At 38.8% G+C, this 22374-nt stretch overlaps 1 protein-coding gene across 1 annotated transcript in view; it reads left to right on the top strand.

The window, feature by feature from the left end:
- NEB (nebulin) overlaps window positions 1-22374 on the top strand; it is a 215649-nt gene that overhangs the window by 128440 nt on the left and 64835 nt on the right. Inside the window, 23 exon segments of the mRNA XM_036858909.1 lie at window positions 155-466; window positions 1279-1482; window positions 2203-2307; window positions 2898-3005; window positions 3871-4182; window positions 6220-6423; window positions 6780-6884; window positions 10797-10901; window positions 11003-11314; window positions 12017-12121; window positions 12670-12768; window positions 12970-13071; window positions 13199-13306; window positions 14428-14739; window positions 16075-16179; window positions 16312-16416; window positions 16804-16911; window positions 17662-17769; window positions 17871-17984; window positions 18432-18629; window positions 19020-19124; window positions 19820-19924; window positions 20022-20126. Of these exon segments, the coding sequence (XP_036714804.1) occupies window positions 155-466; window positions 1279-1482; window positions 2203-2307; window positions 2898-3005; window positions 3871-4182; window positions 6220-6423; window positions 6780-6884; window positions 10797-10901; window positions 11003-11314; window positions 12017-12121; window positions 12670-12768; window positions 12970-13071; window positions 13199-13306; window positions 14428-14739; window positions 16075-16179; window positions 16312-16416; window positions 16804-16911; window positions 17662-17769; window positions 17871-17984; window positions 18432-18629; window positions 19020-19124; window positions 19820-19924; window positions 20022-20126 (3546 nt within the window).

Here is a 22374-nt window from a genome sequence, read left to right as displayed (position 1 = left end):
CCTAATTTCTTTAAAGTGAACTAAAATATGTAGTAACTACCAATTTGAGCCAATTTACATTAAGGCTAAAAAAATATTCCAAAACCATTTAATGAAAAGTCATCTTCATACATTATGTCCATATGTCTTTTTATCTTATTTTTTACAACTTTAGTACAAATACAAGGAAGGTTACCGTAAGCAACTGGGCCACTACGTGGGTTTCCGCAGCCTACAAGATGACCCCAAATTGGTATGGTCTATGCATGCTGCCAAAATCCAGAGTGACAGAGAATACAAGAAAGCTTATGAGAAGTCTAAAGAAATCCACACTACACCGTTGGACATGATGTCCATTGTTCAGGCCAAGAAATGCCAGGTTCTGGTTAGCGACATTGATTATCGCAATTATCTGCACCAGTGGACGTGTCTGCCAGACCAGAATGATATGATCCAGGCGAAGAAAGCCTACGAACTGCAGAGCGATGTGCGTATCCTGTCTCCAGACTCTTGGGGAGATGTGTGTCTATGTGTTTAATCACAGAGTATTCCTTAAGGATGTAATTTAAACAGTAATCTTAATAGAATCTAACATATTCCGTATTTTTCTGTAGAGTTTTTCTGAATATTTTCTATCTTATGGAGGATTCCTTCTTATAAGGCCTTATTCATCAGATGAAAATCACTCTCTTATTCTATGTAACTAAGTAGAAAATTTCAATCCCAGTTGTCCTGATCCATTACATTTGCATGATCAGGTATCTAAATGTCAGAAACAGATGTAAGCATAAAAAAATGTTGGATTTCAAGTTTATCTGACACATATAGGAAAAATCTGTATATATATATATATATATATATATTTAAATAAAATGTTTAGAGAGAGAGAAAGAGGAGAGGTGTACATAGATATAAGTATGTATTTTGCTTTTCATTATACATGCTTCTAAGAAACTTTTTCTCCCAAATTCCTACAGAAGTTATCCCCAGTGTCACATAAAAGGCAGATTTCAAGTAGTGAGCACAGAAGCTCAACCTTGCATAAAAACAAAATTATGTGCCATTGCTGTCTGTCATTCCACAAGTGCTAGTTGTTAGCCCTGCTTCAGTTCCTGTAGGATACTCTGAACTTCTGCCAGAGATGTTAACACTCAAATATTAACATCTAATGTTGATTCTTGAGTTTCATGGGACTGGCCACCCAGCTGGTTTAAGTAGAGGTAGTGTGTGGTTTGCTGGCATCGTGCTCTAGTAGGCAAATTGACTCCTTTGTACTCTGTGGTCCTCTCCTTCTTGTAGAACGTGTACAAATCCGACCTGGAATGGCTGAAGGGTATTGGATGGTTGCCAGAGGGTTCCGTGGAAGTGATGAGAGTAAAGAATGCCCAGAATCTCCTGAATGAAAGGTTGTATCGCACAAGGCCTGAGGCCCTCAAATTCACCAGCATTGTTGATACCCCTGAAGTTATTCTGGCAAAGATCAATGCTGTACAGATCAGTGAGGTAAGTCAATTGATGCTCTGTTCAGAAACATTGAAGAAGTCGCAATAAAAATTATAATTGTGAACTTTAAACTGTTAACACCAGGATTAGAATCTTGAACATTCATGTATCCAGATAGAATTTCATATAGCCCATCAATTAACAGCATCCACATTTCATTTGTTTAGATAATTCTTTGGTCAATATAAGTGTGGTAGGCATCTTCATGTTCCATATTCTCTGAAGTACACCTTGAACACATTTTGTAGACCTTGCCTGTAATACAGGTCCACCAGTTAATACAATGATCACAATGATCACCTTTTTACTGCTATTCAATGGTGAAATAAGTTGAAAGGTCCAGGGGCAGCCCCGATATTAGACATTATGACAGTTATTTAGGCCAAGAAAGCCAGGACTTGATTTGCAATGTGGATTATCATAGTCACCTGCAATGAGAGCTTACCTGCCAGATAATTACATGTGAATAAATAGAAGAGGATCTATTTACTATCATGCTTCTGACTCGTTTACATTTATATTATAGCACACATGAATGTATTCTTCTTGCTGAAGTCACTTTTGGCACCTTCTAAATAAAAACACAGATGAAAAAAAAATGTGATCTCCATTTACATCTGAACACATCCAAAGAAAACCTCTAATTGTACCTATAATTTTATTCATGTGGTAATTGGCTTATTTACTCATCACAGATCCTTTGTTTTTCATTTTTACCAGCCATTGTATCGTGACGCCTGGGACAAAGAGAAGGCAAATGTGAATGTACCAGCTGACACTCCATTGATGCTGCAGTCCAAGATCAACACCATGCAGATCAGCAATGTAAGGCCCTGCACATCCACTTGCTTCACACAGTGTTCTCTGCCTCACCAAACCTCTCGTCAAAATGCTCCAGAGAGCATTTAGCAAAAGGCATTTCCCTAATATTCCTTTTACTTCTAGTCTTTAATGATAAGTGTCGTTTGTGTGTGCTCGCACACCTACGTATGTGTTTATAATATAGAGACGTGTGTCCTTATCTTTGTTGGAAGGAAAAATGCCGTGGTTTATGCCAAACACACGACATCAAAACGTATATATGCATGTATAGTAATACTTAGTTCTCTTTTTAGTGGCCTATCATTGATTTTTCCCTTTAAAAGCCAAACAATATGTATAATTTTTCTCATTTTCACATGATTTACTATCTTAAATTCGCTTCTTTAAAAAAAAGTTACCAGAAGAGAACTTTACTACATGTCATTAAAAATGTGCTGGAGCTTAAGTTCAGTATGAAACCAGTCTATTTTATAAGTCTTAAGGGGAGATTAATTTTTCAGTGTAACTGTTAACATATTCTTGAACACATCAGTAATGCGGACTCAGTAGCTCCCTCTTCATATTGACTGTGGCACTGCAATCTCCGTTTGCAGAAACAGTATCAGCAAGCTTGGGAAGATGTCAAGATGATCGGCTATGACCTGAGAGCAGATGCCATCGGGATCCGGCATGCCAAGGCTTCCAGGGATATTGCCAGTGATGTGAGAGCTCCTCCTTGCCCGACCTTAACAAACACTAATTCATAGACACTCAGAGAGTTAATACTGTACTAATCTTTAATTCCCCAGGAATTATATCTAAGTAGAATGAAGGGCATTGTTACTAGTGTCTTGCTTTAAAATCCCCAATTCAAGAACAACTTTGACAACAATTTGATGACCCACTTAACTTCTCTGCTTGATTCTGCTCTTCGTATGTTTAAGCACAGATTTTTCTTTTCTTTTCTTTTCAATATCTTCTCAATATCCGTTAATGCATAAACACTTACAGAGATCCAGTGGGTACAAAGAATTCTACTGTCTGTTGAAGTGCAACATGCATAGGTGGTTCCTGTGATAATTTTATGCAGTACATGGACAAACATTTTTTAAATAGTTACGTTGGTTTTAATGTGTGCTAGAAAAATACTGATTTTTTTTCCCATTTAAATAGGACTATAAATTTTAAAATAAAAATATTAAATAAGTTTAAACTTTAAAATATATTTATTTAAACAGAGAATCAAGTTGACAAAGTAAAGTATGAAGTACAGGTGGTGCTTTGTGGCAAAACATGTGAGAATGGCAAACAGTGACTGAAGTCTGGGAAACAGTGGGCAACCCTATATTGGAATCCAGAAGCACAGAATCCAGAAGCACAATTCTTGCCTTTGAGGTGTTCACAATGTTTTCATGCTTACAGAAGACAAACCAATGTATCAAAAAGTATAAAACTTATAGTATGAATTCAAAGAAAAACAGTGCCCCAAAAAGGGTAATGTAAGGGAGATGGAGTTATTTGAGCAGGCTGTCTAGAAAAAGTGAGTTTGGAGAAACAATTCTTCTTTCTTCTGTTCACATCCACCAGTATCTATACAAAACTGCTTACGAGAAACAGAAGGGTCATTACGTTGGGTGTCGCAATGCCAAGGAAGATCCTAAACTGGTCTGGGCAGCACATGTGTTGAAGATGCAGAATGACAGGCTGTACAAAAAGGCCTACAATGACCACAAGGCCAAGATCACCATCCCGACAGACATGGTGTCCATCAATGCTGCCAAAGAAGGCCAGGCATTAGCAAGCGATGTGGACTATCGCCACTACCTACACCAGTGGTCTTGCTTTCCTGACCAGAATGATGTGATCCAAGCCAGGAAAGCCTATGACCTGCAGAGTGATGTAAGTTGTTGCTTGTGGTGCCCGAGGGGTGAGCTATTGCCCAGGAAGACAGCCTTCCACAGCTTTGCCCGTTCACTCCTGCCAGTGCTCAGGAAAACGCAATTCTCCCTGCCTAAGCACTTACTTCCCTGTAGTACTTTACCAAGTTAATTAATCACAAGCCTTAGTGCCGGGCTTATTCAGAAAGTTTTCATCTTCATTGCTAGTGGTGCTACCAGAATTTTTCTATAGATTTGTTAATGTGTGTACTGTTTGTAGTTTATTAAACATAAGCATCTTCATGGTTCTTCAATTGAATGACAGGGGCTGTCTTCCTTGAAATTAATTTGAAAGGTTAGCAGCATGCTCCAAACTCACTAGTTTCCCTTAACTTGGTATTCTTCACAACATTGTTTTATTAATTTACCTAAAGTATTTTTAGATTTACTTATCTTTTTGCCGATTTAATCTTTTGAAAATGATGAATTCCATCAGGATGTTTGTTTATTGTACAGAATTAATACCTTCTTTTAATTATCTAAACTTGGTTGCCTTAAGCTTCAAGAGATGCTTTCTCATAATGAATGAGTTTGTTATAGAAAAGTATATCCATCATTTGAAATGAATTGCCAACTGGTGGATTTAGTCCCATTTCTAGATAAATGCAGTCTCTTCATTATCCTGAACCACATTAGTATATTAAGGAATGCATATCAATCAAGTTCTTAAAGAATGAGGAAGGGAAGCTTCAAAATCTGTATGTAATCCTCTTCAAGAATCCCTTCTTCCAAATTTTGGGTATCCACAATTCTTTACACACTAAAACATATAACATTCTTTATTAAGGTAGAAATTTCCCTACATTTTCACTCCTCTTCAACTCCCTATTTTAGTTTGATATTTGTATCCTATTAAACAGTTATTAAAATACCATTTCTGAAGAACACAGTTTTTTTTTATGAAATTAATAATTGGTGTTTCACATAGAGCAATTCTATCTGGTTAACCACTTAACATATACCTGACAAAACAGGTTTAGATAGCCAAGAAAATGCAAATTCCAATTCAAAGGGAAGTGCTATATTCGAAAAAGAAAACTCAGTTGAGATCAAAATTGTGGAAGTAGGGATTACATTCTTAATTATCCCTTTAAAAGTAATTATTAAACACACCATGTGCCAGGTCTTGTGCTAAGCACTAAAGGTACAATGGGGAATAAAGAAGAACAAGACAAACTTCCTGACTTTAGGGAGTTCACACTGATAAAAAGGAACAGATGTTAACTAGAGAATATCCATAAAAATGGGATGGCTGAGAAAGAATGATCATGGCACTATGAAAAATGAGGTGGGGAAAGCTTCTCTGGGAAAGCACTGATTTAGGGGTAAGAAGGGAGAGTATGAGTTTGTTCCATGAGGAGGACACAGGGTGCATTCCTGCAGAATGACCAGTGTATGCAAAAGGAGTGGTATGCAAACCACAAACTGAAAGGCCAATGTGGTCAGAACACATGGGTAAAAGGGAAGCACATATAAGATGAGGCTGGAAGAATAGGTAGGGACTGATGCTAGACCATCATCACCTTCTAATCTATGTTAAGATTTTGATCTTTATCCTGAGACCAGGGAGAAACCATAGGTTGGGGGGATGTTGTGACATCAGATCTGAATGGTGAATTTTGTAAAGATTATTCTGGCCGTTGTGTGGAGAACTTGCTGGAGAGCCTATTATTATTGATTTAAAAGTCCACCTTGGCTAGTGTGATGATTACCAAAATATTCAAAAATCTTCCACACATCCCCTAAGCAAAGCACTCCTTCTGCATCCTTCTGCTTTCTAGACTACGCATAGGCACCCCAACACAGAGCCCCCTGCCACGGAAAACAAAGTAGGACAAAACACTGCTATGCATATGAGGAATTATTTTTGTCAGGCCTGTGCTCGGCTTTATCATTGTTTGTGGAAGAGAAAATGCAACATGAAAAACTGCTTCCTTACTTTACCACAATTTAAAAAAAAAAAAAACCCTGCCTCTCCTAACTTTGTTTTCTTTCCCAGGCCATCTATAAGGCTGACTTGGAGTGGCTGCGTGGCATCGGCTGGGTGCCCATAGGGTCTCCCGAAGTACTGAGAGTGAAAAATGCCCAACATATCCTACAAGACAGTGTCTATCGGACACCCGTAGTGAAACTCAAGTACACAAGTATCGTTGACACACCTGAAGTTGTCCTTGCTAAATCAAATGCTGAAAATATTAGTATTGTAAGTCACATTTTTCTTCTATATTAAAATTAAGTTCATGTTATAGAAAATGATAAATAATTAACCTGGTAATCTATTTGTAAGATAATAATATTAATGATAGCAAAGATTTTAATAAGTAATATTGACACGGTTGTTTTGTTATTGCTTACTAATTTTAAACCAAAACTCAAAGTATGAATAAAAGGTATTAATACAGATTTCATATCAAATTTGAGTAACTTATGTGAAAAGATTCTGGAAATTTTTACCTTAGTATGAAAAGATTTTGGATCAGAAAAATCGAAAGTTGTGCACTGCAACTAGCAAAATTACAAACTGTGAAGTAATTTTGTTATCGTTGGTTCTTTCCATAGCCAAAGTACAGAGAAGCTTGGGACATGGATAAAACTTCAATCCACATAATGCCAGATACTCCAGAAATTAATCGCGCTAGAGCCAACGCTCTTAATGTGAGCAATGTAAGTACTGCAACAGACTCCCTTTTTGTTTGGAAAGTCACCCAATTGGTATGAAGATATCACTAGGGAACTCTTCATAGCCAAGGAAGAGAAGATTGAGTGGGTAAGGAGGCCCTTGACCAGGAGTGAGGAGAGGGGCAGACCCCTGGCTCTCAGTCACTGGGCAAGGCCAGTTATGGTGAAGCAATGTCAACATGACAGAAGAGAGAAGGGAACAAGGAGAAGAAAGATAATGAAAGAGGAATGAAGAGACACACAAAGAAGAAAGGGGAATTAACAGCAGATTCAGACGAACACAAAATAATTATGAGAATTCTTTTCACAACTTTATACAAATTAATTTTAAAACCCAGATCTATAGGGGATTTTTAAGGAAGTTATAAATTACTAAAATTGAGCCCAGAAAAAGAATAAAAACATATTGCAAGAAATTAATAGGTTATTAAAGACTCTCCTTCCTCCTCTCTGATATCAGGGTCACCCAGAATGATTTCATAGGGGAATTTTTTCCAAACCTCAAAAAATAAACAAACTGACAGAGAGCCTAATGAAAGAAGGAAAGCCATCACCATTATCAAAACTTGTCAAAGAGAGTTCCACTAATGAAAACTGTAGACCAATAATAATGGGGAAAATCTTAAATGAAATATTAACAAATCAAATTCAGTAACACATGAATATGATATGATACAAACAACTAGGGTTCATTCAGGAATGCCAAGAGTGTTCTGTATTCAGAAACCTAATAATGTGATAGAACAAAAGAGAAAAATCGTATGCTCATTTTATTAGATTTAAGAAGACATGTGGCGGGGAGGAGGAAGGGTAAGCTAGGACCAAGTGAGAAAGTGGCATGGACTAATGTACACTACCAAATGTAAAATAGATAGCTAGTGGGAAGCAGCCGCATAGCACAGGGAGATCAGCTCGGTGCTTTGTGACCACCTAGAGGAGTGGGATAGGGAGGATGGGAAAGAGACACAAGAGGAAGGGGATATGGGGATATATGTATACATATAGCTGATTCACTTTGTTATACAGCAGAAACTAACACATGATTGTAAAGCAATTATACTCCAATAAAGATGTTTAAAAAAAAAAAAAAAGATGTGTGGGACTTCCCTGGTGGCACGTGGTTAAGAATCCACCTGCCAATGCAGGGGACACGGGTTCGAGCCCTGGTCCGGGAAGATCCCACATGCCGCGGAGCAATTATGCCCGTGTGCCACAACTACTGAGCCTGCGCTCTAGAGCCCGTGAGCCGCAACTACTGAAGCCCACGCGCCTAGAGCCCATGCTCTGCAGCAAGAGAAGCCACTGCAATGAGAAGCCCACGCACCACAACAAAGAGTAGCCCCCGCTCACCACAACTAGAGAAAGCCCCCGTACAGCAACGAAGACCCAACGCAGCCATAAATAAATAAATAAATAAATAAATAAATAAATACTGATGAATAAAAAAAAAATTTTTTTAAAGACGTGTGACCAAATCCAATATCCATTCTTATTTTTAAAAATAAAATCTTAGCAAGATAAGAATAAATGAATATTTTCTTGTCATAACTAAGAATAAATCTCATATCAAAGGCCAGGCTCATCCTCAAGTAAGTAAGCTTCTCAGTCAAGTCAGGAATAAAACAAGAATGCCCATAACATTACCATTTATTAATATTTGCTGGAAGTAGTTAAGTGATAAGCTTCTTATTCACAGCAAAATAATTACATAAGAATAAGTATAAGAGATAAATATTGGAAAGAACAAGGCAAACTTATCATTATTTGCAGAATAAATCATTACATGCCCAGGGAAAGGAAGAGAATCCACTAAAAAGTCTATTAGATAAAAAGAGAATTCGCTTACATGGCTAGCTTCACAGTTTAAGAAAGTTCAAGAAATGTACCACCTTCATGGATCACAGAGATTTTACTGTGTGTAGAACAAGTATGACCTTAGAAGAAGGATACTACCTTAATGCAGTCCACCATGGCTTGGAACTTTGCATCTTTCAAAACATAATAAATCTTTGTGAGAGAAGGAGCCTTCCAAGCAAAGATTACTCACCATATGCCAAACTGCACCACCAACTCTATTGTAATGAGCCTCTTGGGAGCTAATTTTTTCCAAGGGCTGGGAAGAAAACAACATTTTGAGGCACTGGTACATTTTTTGTTTTGGACCAGAATCAGTATGTGGTGCAGTGTACTCTTATTGCCAAGTGACTGGATGGAGAAACAGCCAGCTCTTCACTGCAGTATAGACTCCTCCGCCTCTTCCTTCTGAGCCATAGGTATCTTTGGCAGGGGAATTCTGGAAAGTCTCATGTGCTCTCTTTTACATGATAAATTTCTCAGCTGGAAATACTAGAAGCCTACCATTAATATCATGATATAAACAAGACTAGTAATTGAAACTATGCCAAAAGTAAAGTTGTTAAATTTAGATATTTAGACACTAATGAGAATGACTTTTGTTTTGGAAGAAATCAAACATCCTATTTGAATGTTAACCAAAATATACACTTTCTTCATACATGATGTTGCCAGTAGTATAATCTCGATAAAATCCACTATTTTAAATTATTTCTATCATTTAGAAAGTACAACTTTTGCAGAATATTTGTATATCATTTTATGGGTAACCAAGCAAATCCATGTTAAATTAACTCATTTAATCTTCACACTAATCACACGGGTAAGACTGTTATTTTGTCTTTATCATATGGGAAACTTGAGACTTAAAAATATTAAGGAATTTGCCCACATTCTCAAAGTTAGTAGGTGAAGAAGTTAGGTCTCAAGCCCAATTTTTTTGTAGTTCAAATAAAAAACATATTTGACCACATAAACAAAAAAAGTATATTACATAAGAAAAAATAGTGTAACAGTATATGTAATAAAACAAAATAAATTTTAAAAGTTTAAATAACATAATTACAAATTTGCATGAAATATTCTCTAGTATAATACATTTAAATGTGGAGAACACTTTTTTCTTTTGTACAAAAAAAGTCAAATGTTAAAATTGGACCACCCAAAATTCATACAAAAACTTGAATGAAAATTCATATAAAACTTGTCCATTACAAGGACAAAATTTATCTAAGCACTCATTTTTCAAATATGAAAAGGCCATGAAACTGTCAATGATTGAAATTCACTTCTCCTTTCTGCACTGTTCAAGCTCCCATAGTGATAGGTATGATTTCTGATTTATACATTTAAATTACTCTTATTTCTGAGTCTTTCTGACATCGTCAGTACAGAAGGTATCCACTTAAATGTGAATATATTTTTAGAAGGCTATTTGTAAATCAGTCACTGCTTTAACTGACTTCTCTTTACAAACAAAACAGTGCTACACTTAGAAAATAGCGGTTACATCCAATGGTGCTTCAGAAAGAAAATCTAACATTCCCAAACAATATGCATCATCAATCGTATTAGAAGATCTAAGAAACCATACAGAGAGGAAAAAATCTCAAGTGTAAAAAGTTTTTAATTCTGAAGATTAAAAATTGAATTGAATTAAATAAATAGAATTATTAAACTAGAGAAATTCAATACTAGCCTGCCAACGTCTGAACTTAAACATATCCCAGTGCTACTAATACACCAATACAAGAAGCAGATAAACCCTTTTACATAAACCATGAACAACTACATCAAAGCTATAATTCAAAAAAAAAAAAAAAAGAAAAGAAAGAACTCTTGTCAAGCCCAGATCTTTGGATTCCAGACATGATTTTGTTCTCCAGTACACTGGTACAGAATGATTCTTTCACCTATTCTCTTTTTTTAAACTGGTTCTGGGACTTCAAAAACTGCACCCCTCTGATATTAATTCTACTCGAACCCTTGGAGTCATTAGTAACTTTGAATCTGGAACGATACCGTATTTTTCCTCCTCTTCAGAAAATTTACCGCGAAGGTTGGGATGCGATGAAGATGAGCTGTGATGTACGGCTGGATGCCATCCCCATCCAGGCCGCCAAGGCCTCCAGGGAGATCGCCAGTGATGTGAGTGTGGTCTTGTGTAACTCCTCAGTTTCTCAAACAAATGCCCTAGGTGCATTGAGAGTTCGTGCTGTGATCCATCTGCTTTGTTTTTCTGTCTCCAGTATAAATACAAGCTTGACCATGAGAAGCAGAAGGGACACTACGTGGGTACCCTCACAGCCAGGGATGACAACAAGATCCACTGGGCCCTCATAGCTGGCAAGATTCAGAATGAAAGAGAATACCGGCTGCACTGGGCCAAGTGGAAGTCTAAGTTCCAGAGCCCTCCGGATATGCTTTCCATCACGCACTCTAAACATTGCCAGGCTCTGGTCAGCGACATTGATTATCGCAATTACCTGCACCAGTGGATGTGCGTGCCTGACCAGCGCGACGTGATCCAGGCCAGGAAAGCCTACGATCTGCAAAGTGATGTGAGTGGGCTGCATTTTAGCCTGAGCTCTTGCATCATTTTCCCATGACTCCCAGAAAGTTTATGTCATTAAATCCTTGCATCATCACTTCACATCTTTATTTAGCGAAGAATTTGGTTTTGGTTAGACCTTATAGTATGGTATCAAAATCACCAGAGCCATGAAGGATCTGGACTTTGTATCAAGAAGTAAGTGGTAGTGTGAATATAGTTCTTAACTGTTTCTGGTTAAAGACAGCTACTCTGAAAATATTATTTTAATAGAATTTAAGTAGCAACAGAGGTTTAAATTGTAACTGAAATACCAGCAGTCCATGGGCAGGATGTAGTCACAGATATGCTATTTTAGGTGACACAGTATTTTTAAATTTTGAATTAAGTTGCCAAGGTTTTTAAATCAGGGAATTTTGTGTACAAATCTAGGGGTTCCCATTTTTATTGAAAAAAAATCAGAGGATGCAGCTCCAGACATGCATTAGCCCTTGGCAACAATAACCTGGAGCTGAATTGAGGCTAACCCCCTTTAAATAGCAAATATATCCTCAGGTGGTTTGTCATACCACCTGGCCTCATAGTTAATTTACTTATGTTACTTGTCTGGCTGCTTGAGTATGTCATTCTTAATTTGCATTTCTCCATCAGACCAATGGATAGAATAAATATGACCAGGGTCACTGACTTCTTCCTGGTCTTATTTTCACAGGCTATTTACAAGGCTGACTTGGAATGGTTACGTGGGATCGGCTGGATGCCAAATGATTCTGTTTCTGTCAATCATGCCAAGCACGCTGCAGATATCTTCAGTGAGGTATTCCAGGATCTTATCCTGCCGTTCAGCACATTTCCTAAGAGACTGAACAAAAAATATACGAGCCAAAATGCAGTCATTCTCTATCAGCAGTTTTAACAATTTCAATTGCTGTCATTTAAGCCAGACATACATTTTTCCAAAATAATCCTGTACTGTCCCTTTCACATTATGGAATCACATCCATCTACACTCAACAATGCTTAGAATCGTATAAATAGAAAACTTCTTTTGTCAGCAATAGCAATACACTTCAGAGAAATTTGTCCAGTTGAAAAAAAAAATGCACTGAGTTCACATAATGATACATTACACGGCTTTGGGAGCTAACCAAACCTGCTACTTTAAAATCTGTGGAAGGTGTAAGAAGTCAACCCATTTGTTAAAAAATAAAATGCTAAGAAGAAAGCCAAATTGCCAGGGAGATGCCATTGACATACGGCATTCTATGCCTCTAGTAGAGAAGGGTCCTTAAATGCAGCATATCTTTATCAACTCACACAGGACCAGAGACTACAGCTATCTAAAAGATATTTTCTTTCCCATAGAAAAAATATCGCAGAAAAATAGAAACTCTCAACTTTACTCCTGTGGATGACAGAGTTGATTATGTGACAGCAAAACAAAGTGGTGAAATCCTAAATGATGTAAGTATATGACTATCATTCTAAAATTGCTCTGTTGGGAAGATATCATTTCCAAAGCTTTTCCACGTACTTAAACTCAGCATGCAGTCATTGTCTGAGATACAGATTGTAAACGCTGAGATGAATGATGCTAGCATTTGCTTGGACAACATTATGTTTTCTTAATATCAAAGAACTTACCAACTTTCTTCTCATTTCTAGATTAAATACCGAAAAGATTGGAATGACACCAAATCAAAGTACACCCTCACAGAAACCCCTCAGCTGCATGCTGCCCAAGAGGCAGCCCGAATACTGGACCAGGTATGGATTTTACCTGGATGCCTGGCACTTTGTATGGGGACAGAGGACCATAACATAACAATAGGAGACTTATCCCTCCATTCTGACTCTTTGGTTTAACCCTTTGTCATGGCTCTCTGTCTTTTAGTATCTCTACAAGGAAAGCTGGGAGAAACAAAAAGCCACCAGTTACATTTTGCCTCCGGATGCTGTGCCGTTTGTTCATGCCCATCACTCTACGGACGTTCAGAGCGAGGTAATTTATTCTGATATGAGTGTGCTTTGCAAAGGCTGGACCTTCCCTGTGCAGGAACCCATTTATGCTAAGGCATGTAGCGTAATGGAGAGTTCCTGGTTGGCTGGCAGGCCTGGCCAGGCTTGGGGATGGTCAGAGTACCTGCTCCCTTCTGGTCCTTTTCCCATGGGCTTTTGGCATTCTTCATCTTTTTTTTCTTGGCTTCTTTAAAAACTATCATTTGAAGTTTTTGTTTTTTCTTCTATTCCCTGCTTCCCTAAAATCTCTAAGCCTTCAAATACAATATTGCCAGAATTAGAAAATAAGTGTATATTTTTCTATTTTTAAATTGATATTTCTTCATATCTATCTATTTATTTCAATGTTACTGTTTTGTTTTGTTTTTTAGCAAAGTGGTAAAAATAGATTTTATTTAAAAACTATAGCAAAAGGGGAAAAGCAACCTCATTACAGAACTGGGCTCAAGTCCAAATACAGAAAGGACAATTGAAGGTTTATAGCCAAGGAACAGTGAGGGGTCCAGTGGACAGAAAGTTACTAAAAGGAGATATCAAGGATAGGGGGATTCCTGCTAAACTCTGCTAAAATTTAACAGAATTTTTGCTAAAACTGGGCTATGCAGCCCCAGCAAAGATAGAGACCAAAGTGGAGTCCTCATCAAGAAGAGGGCCCAGGGGAGCCTGACTAAAGTTTGATCAATGAGAGAGTCTGTCAGTACTTACGTGGTTCTCCTTAAATAATTACATCTACTGAGCGAAATAATGATTATTTTATTTCTATTATTTTATACAAAAGATTTATATATAATCTTGCAATTATTTCGTGCAATCTTGTTGCTCTTTCTCTTTTACTTTTTTAAAAAAATATCTTTATTGGAGTATAATTGCTTTACAGTGTTGTGTTCGTTTCTGCGGTACGACAAAGTGAATCAGCTGTATGTGTGCAGATATCCCCATAACCCCTCCCTCTTGAGCCTCCCTCCCACCCTATTTCAATGTTTTTTGATATTTATTCTTGGAGTAACACAAAAAGCTGGGGGACTGAGTTTGCTGATGTTTCAAGCCCCCTTTGCCTTGTGTGCTTGTCAAAGCTGATGGGATCTCTGTTCCTCTTCCCATCAGCTGAAATACAAAGCTGACCATGTCAAGCAGAAAGGTCATTATGTTGGTGTCCCGACGATGAGAGATGATCCTAAACTGGTTTGGTTCGAGCACGCAGGGCAGATTCAGAACGACAGACTATACAAAGAGCACTATCACAAAACAAAGGGCAGAATCAATATACCTCCTGATATGGTGTCGGTGTTGGCGGCCAAGGAGGGGCAGGCCCTTGTCAGTGATATTGATTACCGCAATTACGTGCACCAATGGACGTGTCACCCTGACCAAAATGATGTTATTCAGGCAAGGAAGGCCTATGACCTACAAAGCGATGTAAGTGATTTTTGTTTCTTAATGATCTAGAAACGTATGGTCTACTCTGAGAATCATAAGCAGCATTCTAGAACCACCAGTCTATGACACTTGGGACCATAAATACTTAGTTTGCTCTCAGAAGGGAATGAAGACTGGATATGAAGTAGAGAAAGGTTGGGAGCAGTGACGGACAGCTTTGCCTACTGACTGTGCATTTCTGAATAACTTTCACAGCCAATTTTTTAAAAATCTGCTTTTGTACCATCTCTGCCATCAACAACTCCTCACATTTGCATGGAAAATTATCAACTGATTTAAAATAATAATTGGCTGGGGTGGGAGCTGAGATGGAGTTGGGATTTTGGCTGTATTAGATGATAGTATAGTCAAGGACCTGGGAATGCTTCCTTCTTGCTTTGCTGAGCATCTCCTTCCTCGTGGCATTTATGAAGGAGTTGCTTACAAGGAATCAAAGCAAAGAGGACACAATGTACCGACGAGTTGCATGAGGCCCAGAATCCCTTAGGCAGAGTTTAAAGCTGGGATAGAGAATATATCTCAGGCCACCTCCCACTGAAGCCTGAATCAAGATCTCTACCTGCCGCCAGCACTCTTTAGGGAACAGAAACACAATGCATTGATGTGATGCTCAGGTGCGCCGAGGAGCTAACCCTACCTGGGTCTTCTCATCATTACCAAAACAGAAACAGGATGTCAAAGACTGCCTGCAGCACAGGTGGTGAACTTGAACATCCCACCTCACTGGTTGCTGCAGGAGGATGACCACTGTGGAACTTTAATCAGATTAGCAACTCCTCTTCATTTGGTATAGGATGGCCTGAGAGAATTCAGGAAGTGAGGGGGAAGGGTAGAGATGGGCTGGAGGGATGCTTCCCCCAACCCTACAGTACATGAGCATTTACTTGTGTGATTTCCTTTACTTAGTCTAAATGCCCCCATGTATTTCTATGTAACTATAACTTCCTTGGTAAAACCTTCTCTTATGCTCACAGATGAAAACAATGGTCCCTTACCCTCAACTCCCACAGCATCTGCATGGTCTTCCTCTCATAGCCCTTAACCACTTTGCACTTTATAAGTAACTTCTCTTTACACTTAGAGGCCTTCCTTATACTTATCCCTCAAATAACCTTCCATAGTTCTTCATTTATAGTAACAGGCTCAAGAAATGTTGCTCAGGTGTACAGATGAAATCATGATTGAATCAATGAGACAACAGCCACTAGAGAGAAAACCCTAAAAAGCTTCTGAACACATTGTTTCTAACCTGCTGCCTGTCATCCTGTGCCTGAGTCATTTATACCTGCATCATGTCTCCCTTCCTGCTCTCAGAATGTCTACAAAGCTGACCTGGAGTGGCTCCGAGGCATTGGTTGGATCCCCCTGGATTCTGTAGACCATGTGAGGGTTACCAAGAACCAGGAAATGGTGACTCAGGTAAGCAAAGCCTGTTCTTCTTACATAAGGCCTGGTCTCCTTACCTGCCATGTGGGGATATGTACCTATCCCCATGTTTGGGGTGGGGGGGGGCAGGGGACACCTGTCTTGATCGTCTCTATTTCTTTGCAGATAAAATATAAGAAAGATGCTCTTGCCAACTATCCTAACTTTACAAGCGTGGTGGATCCTCCAGAGATTGTTCTGGCCAAGATTAACTCAGTCAATCAAAGTGATGTAAGTTTGCTTTGTGTATAATGAGATACACAAACTGGAGACTTAGTTGTCTGTAGTTGAACAAGCTTGTGTAACTCCAGATAACTGCTTGTGAGATGATGGGGAGTAAATTATAAGAAAATCTTTGGGGTAGAATGTCTTAAAAGTCACTAGTAGGTGGTATACTGTACCCACTTTTAGATAATATCTAAATTATTATCCAAAACTTTCCATTATATTAGTTATAATATAAATTATATATCATATAGGGAAATTTAACCAGTTGGTTAATCTCTAAATGTAGACTAATTATTATCTACTAGGTAGATCTCTTGCTAGGTAGATCTTGTGAAACTTTAAATATACATTTAGAATAATCAAAGGTTTTGTTTTGTTTTCTCCCCTCAGGTAAAATATAAAGAAACATTTAATAAATTAATAAAGGGCAAGTATACCTTTTCTCCAGATACACCATATATCACCCATTCCAAAGACATGGGAAAACTCTACAGTACCGTAAGTTCCATTTTATGTGACATACAACTCAGTTCCGAATTTTAAGCTCTTGGCTGATTTTGTGAGCAACTGAACTTATAAGGAGAACTATTGGTTTTGTTGTATTTAGTCTTGTTTATTAGAAGTAGCGTATTATTCAGGGCAAATAGTGTTTATCCAGCTGGTGTTGTTTGAGCCCCTGTGATGTGCCGGGCCCTGTGAGAGGCACTGAGGAGCTAAAGATCAATGAGACAAACCCTCCAGGAGCCCCTAACAAGTTAACCTAACAAGCTATGTCACTTCTGGGCGCACGTAGGACCAAGCAACTACCAACAGAGAGAAGAGAGGAAAGGCTGGTCCCTCTTTAGCAATCATGTACATGTATCTCCAGCCAACAAGTGGTGGACTTGCCCTCCAAATTTTAATTCAGCTAATCTAAAGGTGATGTGTGTGTAGCGTATATGTGTATATGCCGAATGGGAAGCCACCTTTGGTGATTCTCTCTCTGTGTGCAAATTTGTTTTCAATTTTATTAGACCTGTAAATACAGTTAAACTCTGTTATAAAATGCCTCAGGGTCTGTAGATTTAATTTGCAACAAGCCCAAAGACTCTGCCCTGTTCTTAGGTATGCACACTAACAGCTGTTAATGAAGATTTAACCCTTGCCTTTAAACATGAGTAGTTTACCTTGACTTTACCATTTTCTTTCGAGTGGCATCTGAAAGAAGTTGAATGCAAACTTTTGTTGATACAACTTTCTTTGTCCTAGATACTGTATAAAGGAGCGTGGGAGGGAACCAAGGCCTATGGCTACACCTTGGACGAACGCTATATTCCCATTGTTGGAGCCAAGCATGCCGACTTTGTGAACAGTGAGGTCAGTAGGACTTTTTCCTTTCATAAGTTTGAGAGTCTTTCCAGCCACAAAGGGCTGGTTAGAAAGTCCCAGTGATTTTCAATGTTGCACCTATTTCACAGCTTAAATACAAAGAGACCTATGAGAAGCTGAAGGGTCACTACCTGGCTGGAAAAGAAATCAGTGAGTTCCCCAACGTGGTTCACAGTCTGGATTTCCAAAAGATGAGGAGTGCGGTAAGCAAAGTTCACTGTAACAGAGGATCTGCACACTTAAGTGTAATACTAGTCTGCCTGTTTATAATCTGCCCTTTGGTTCAAGATTAGCTGGGGGGTGGGATGGTGAGGAATGAGCCAGTCTTGAGACTGTCCCCCGCCCCTGCCAGTGAGCCCTGTGCACCTCTGATGGCTGTGAGTTTTCACCCTTTCCCTCCTGCCTCCTCCAAACACAGTGAGGGCTCTGTATTTGGAAAAAGGAGAAAATAAAGTCTCTCTTCACCCTGTGTTATAAAAGGATGGGAAATTTTTAAAGAAGAAGAGTATATTCAAGTGTCATTTTTTAACCTTAGTCTATTCTAAAGGTATTGATCTATGTTGAAAATAAGACTCTAAAAGAGATTGATCAGAATAATTTACATTTAATTCCTTTCTTATTTTTGTCTTCAAAAATATATTATTCTTTAGTTGAACTACAGAAGACATTATGAGGACACCAAAGCAAATGTTCATATCCCCAATGATATGATGAATCATGTGCTGGCTAAAAGGTGCCAGTACATCCTCAGTGACCTGGAGTACCGACACTACTTCCACCACTGGACATCTCTTCCAGAAGAACCCAATGTTATTCGGGTCCAAAACGCACAGGAGATCTTGAGTGATGTATGATGTCCTTTCTGCAGGTTGACTAAGTTACAGGCTTCACCCAGCCCTGCCTGGGGCCCCATGCTCTAATTGTCCCTGTATTCCTAAACCCTGCTGCTTTTCAATACAAAGTGGCATGAGTAACCTTTTTTGGTGTAAGGATCCCCTTGGAGCAATGAGGCACCTATGTTAAATATTTTATCTGTTCAACACTAGACTAAAACTTAGCTGTTGCTCTCTTCCTAAACTTCTTTAGGCCAGGGCATTAAAGACCTTCCAGGTGTTGAGAAACCCACCCTATGACTGCTAAGTACTAAGCACAGCCAAGGGCTGATAGGAAATTATCAAATGCTCGATTGTAAATTCAGTTAGTACCTGTCACCTTTCACAGTTTCTTCTTTCTTGCAGAATGTGTATAAAAGTGACTTGAATTGGCTGAAAGGCATTGGATGCTACGTTTGGGATACACCCCAGATCCTCCATGCCAAGAAATCATATGACCTCCAGAGTCAGGTGAGCCATCTTCTTAGAGGGACTAGCTCACTGTGGATTGATGGGCTCCATGGTGCTCTCAGGGGAGTGATAGCAAGGCTGTCCCTGTGCCCCAGAGAAAGCAGCTTTGACAGTGCATGATCTAAGGGAACCAAAGGCCCCTGCCCAATAAAACCTCTCTGGTGGCCTGTTCTGGTGCTGGCCTTCCTCAGTTTGGGTCTCTCCTGTGATTTAAGGCTATAGACATTTACAGCAGAAAGTTATCTGGGAGGTGTTTCAGAGTGAACTACTCTCAAGCATCTACACCTTAGTTGATCGGGTTAACTGGCAGGGAGTAGAATGCACATGCATACTTTGACCGTAAATAGTTAAGTCTTGAAGTAAAAAGTAGACATTTGGGAAATTTCCCAGCAGAAATTCAGCTTGGATAGGGCAGACTAATGGAATGTCGAAATTGAGGGGCTGCTGTCAGGGATGGAGTATCGGCATGGAAAAACAACACAAGGAAGAAGGGACGTGGCAAAGATCTAGACTCCACTCTTGGTCAAGAGAAACTTAGTTTTGACAGCCATGCAAAGTCTCAAACTGTACAACGTATCCTCTGTTAGGATTAAAGCAGAAACCCAGAAATAAAGGTACATCTAAGGCACAAACTGCTAAAGCTGATGGAAGACCTGCATTTTACCATTTTCAGTGACTTTTCTTTTTCTTCACAGATACAATACACGGCAGCAGGTAAAGAAAATCTAAAAAATTATAACCTGGTCACAGATACACCGCTTTACGTGACTGCTCTTCAAAGCGGCATTAATGCCAGTGAGGTGCGTCTTCCTTGTACTTCTCTCCCAGGACAAGCCGTTATTGTCTTTACACATTGTCAAACAATAGAAAAGAATAACCCATCCTTTTTGTCTGTAGGTGAAATATAAAGAAAATTATCATCAGATTAAAGACAAATATACGACAGTTCTAGAAACGGTGGATTATGACAGAACCAAGAATCTGAAGGATCTGTATAGCAGTGTGAGTTGAGTTCTTTTTCTTTTCTCTGTATTTGAGTTACCTTTTTCACCTTTATAGACAATAAGAGATGAAAAGGGACAGACAACCTTACCCCCAAAGGTCTTTCCAATCTCTTTCCCGGACCTTTAAATTCCTACTTTATCTTGTAAGTCCTCATGGTTACAAGTAAATCAGCCCCGATTTGAATATTGTTCTATTTCATGCAGTTGACACAAATTCACCAACTCCTTCCTTATTGCAGACAGGTACTGTTGAAGCTCTTCTTTGTTGACCCTAGACTTGTTTTTCCGTGGCTTCTCCCTTGGCCAGTGACTTACAGACCAACAGAGGCACACTTTTTTTCCTGCCTCTGAATTGGTTACATTTTTAAACTTCATTTTGAAATAATTTTAGATTTACAGAAGCACTGCAAAAATAGTACAGAGAATTTCCTCATACTTTTCTCTATAGTACAACTATCAAAACTAAGCAATTAACATTGTTACAATGTTAATTATAGGCTTTATCCAGACTTCACCAGTTTTTCCACTAACCTGCTTTTCTGTTCCAGATGCCAATCCAGGATCCCACATTGCATTTTGTTGTCGTGACTCCTTAGTCTCTTCTAATCTGATAATTTCTCAATCTTTCCTTGTCTTTTTCTGATCTTGACACCTTTGAAGAATACTAGCCAGTTATTTTGTAGAATATTCCTCAATTTGGGCTTATCTGATGTTTTCTCATGATTAGATTAAAGGTATGCCCTTTTCTTTTTTTTTTGCAAAAGTAACACAGAATTGAGGCACCCTTCTCAGCACACCATAGCAGGTGGTACACAATGTCAATAACTTGTGATGACCTTGATCACTTGGTTAAGTTGCTCTCTGCTGAGATGCTCCACTGTAAAGTTACTAGTTTTACCTTTGTTATTAATAAATATCTTGGAGGAGATCCTTTGGGACTATGCAAATATCCTGTTTGTCCTTATACTTTCTCTCGTATGTTTTAGCATCCACTGATGGAGCTTGCCTGCAAGAATTATTACTGTGGAATATGCCTACTAGTGATTTTCTCTTTCCCTTTTTTCTTCTATATCCATTTATTAACTGGAATTCTTCTGTAAGGAAGAGCTGTTCCTTCTCCGCTGTTGGTTTGTTTACATATTTATTTATATCAGTGTTGGCTCATGGGTATTTATTTTATTCTATGGTAGAGTCTAATGTTATTGTTATTTATTTTGTTGCTCAAATGGTTTCAGCTTTGCTATGGGGAGCTCTTTCAGGGTGACTCCTGTGTCCCCTTGATACACCCAATCACTGTGTTTTTTGAGCGCTTCCTTACTGCTTGGCACCACAGGATGTTCCAGGCTCATCTGTATTTTCCCTGTTCCAGACCTGGAATCAACCACCTCTCCAAGAAATCCCAGTTTATTTTATTGGAGAACGGTATTTTGAACCAAGATTTAAGCACTAAGTGTGCTCATTACTACTAGGATGTCATTGTTCCTAGGCCTTCTAAGTGGACAGAGCTTAGAAATCCATGCATGTATACTAACCCGTGTATGGATACATATCTGTATCTATTTCTATACTTACCTAACTGTATCTATATTTTAAAACCATGGGTTCATACTGATACCTTCAATGCAGTTCAACACCACAGGGTTCATTCTATCCTTCACCCTTTCCTTATGCGTAACTTATTTTTCCAACTTGTGACTTTCTATTTCCTTTCCAGTGAAAAGCCTGGCTCTCATTATCTATGATATATCTACTTATTTGTGCAACCCTTGTATCCACATAAAGTATTTTCAGAATTTCTAACACACGCCTGTGAGAAACAAATTTACTAACTAGAGTAGGGTATTTTTTTTAAATAAATTTATTTATTTTGTTTATTTATTTTTGGCTGCATTGGGTCTTTGTTGCTACGTGTGGGCTTTCTCCAGTTGCGGAGAGCAGGGTCTACCCTTCGTTGTGGTGCACGGGCTTCTCATTGTGGTGGCTTCTCTTGTTGCGGAGCATGGGCTCTAGGCGCGCAGGCTTCAGTAGTTGTGGCACGCGGGCTCAGTAGTTGTGGCCCGTGAGCTCTAGAGCACAGGCTCAGTAGTTGTGGCGCACGGGCTTAGTTGCTTCGCGGCATGTGGGATCTTCCCGAACCCGGGGTCGAACCCGGGTCAAACCCGTGTCCCCTGCATTGGCAGGCGGATTCTTAACCACTGCGCCACCAGGGAAGCCCTAGAGTAGGGTATTTTGTGTGCGGTTATATT

This window comes from Balaenoptera musculus, chromosome 7, assembly GCF_009873245.2.
Source record: "Balaenoptera musculus isolate JJ_BM4_2016_0621 chromosome 7, mBalMus1.pri.v3, whole genome shotgun sequence".
Lineage (NCBI taxonomy): Eukaryota > Metazoa > Chordata > Mammalia > Artiodactyla > Balaenopteridae > Balaenoptera > Balaenoptera musculus.
The sequence above is the reverse complement of the archived record's forward strand: the minus strand, read 5'-3'. Positions and strand labels throughout refer to the sequence as shown.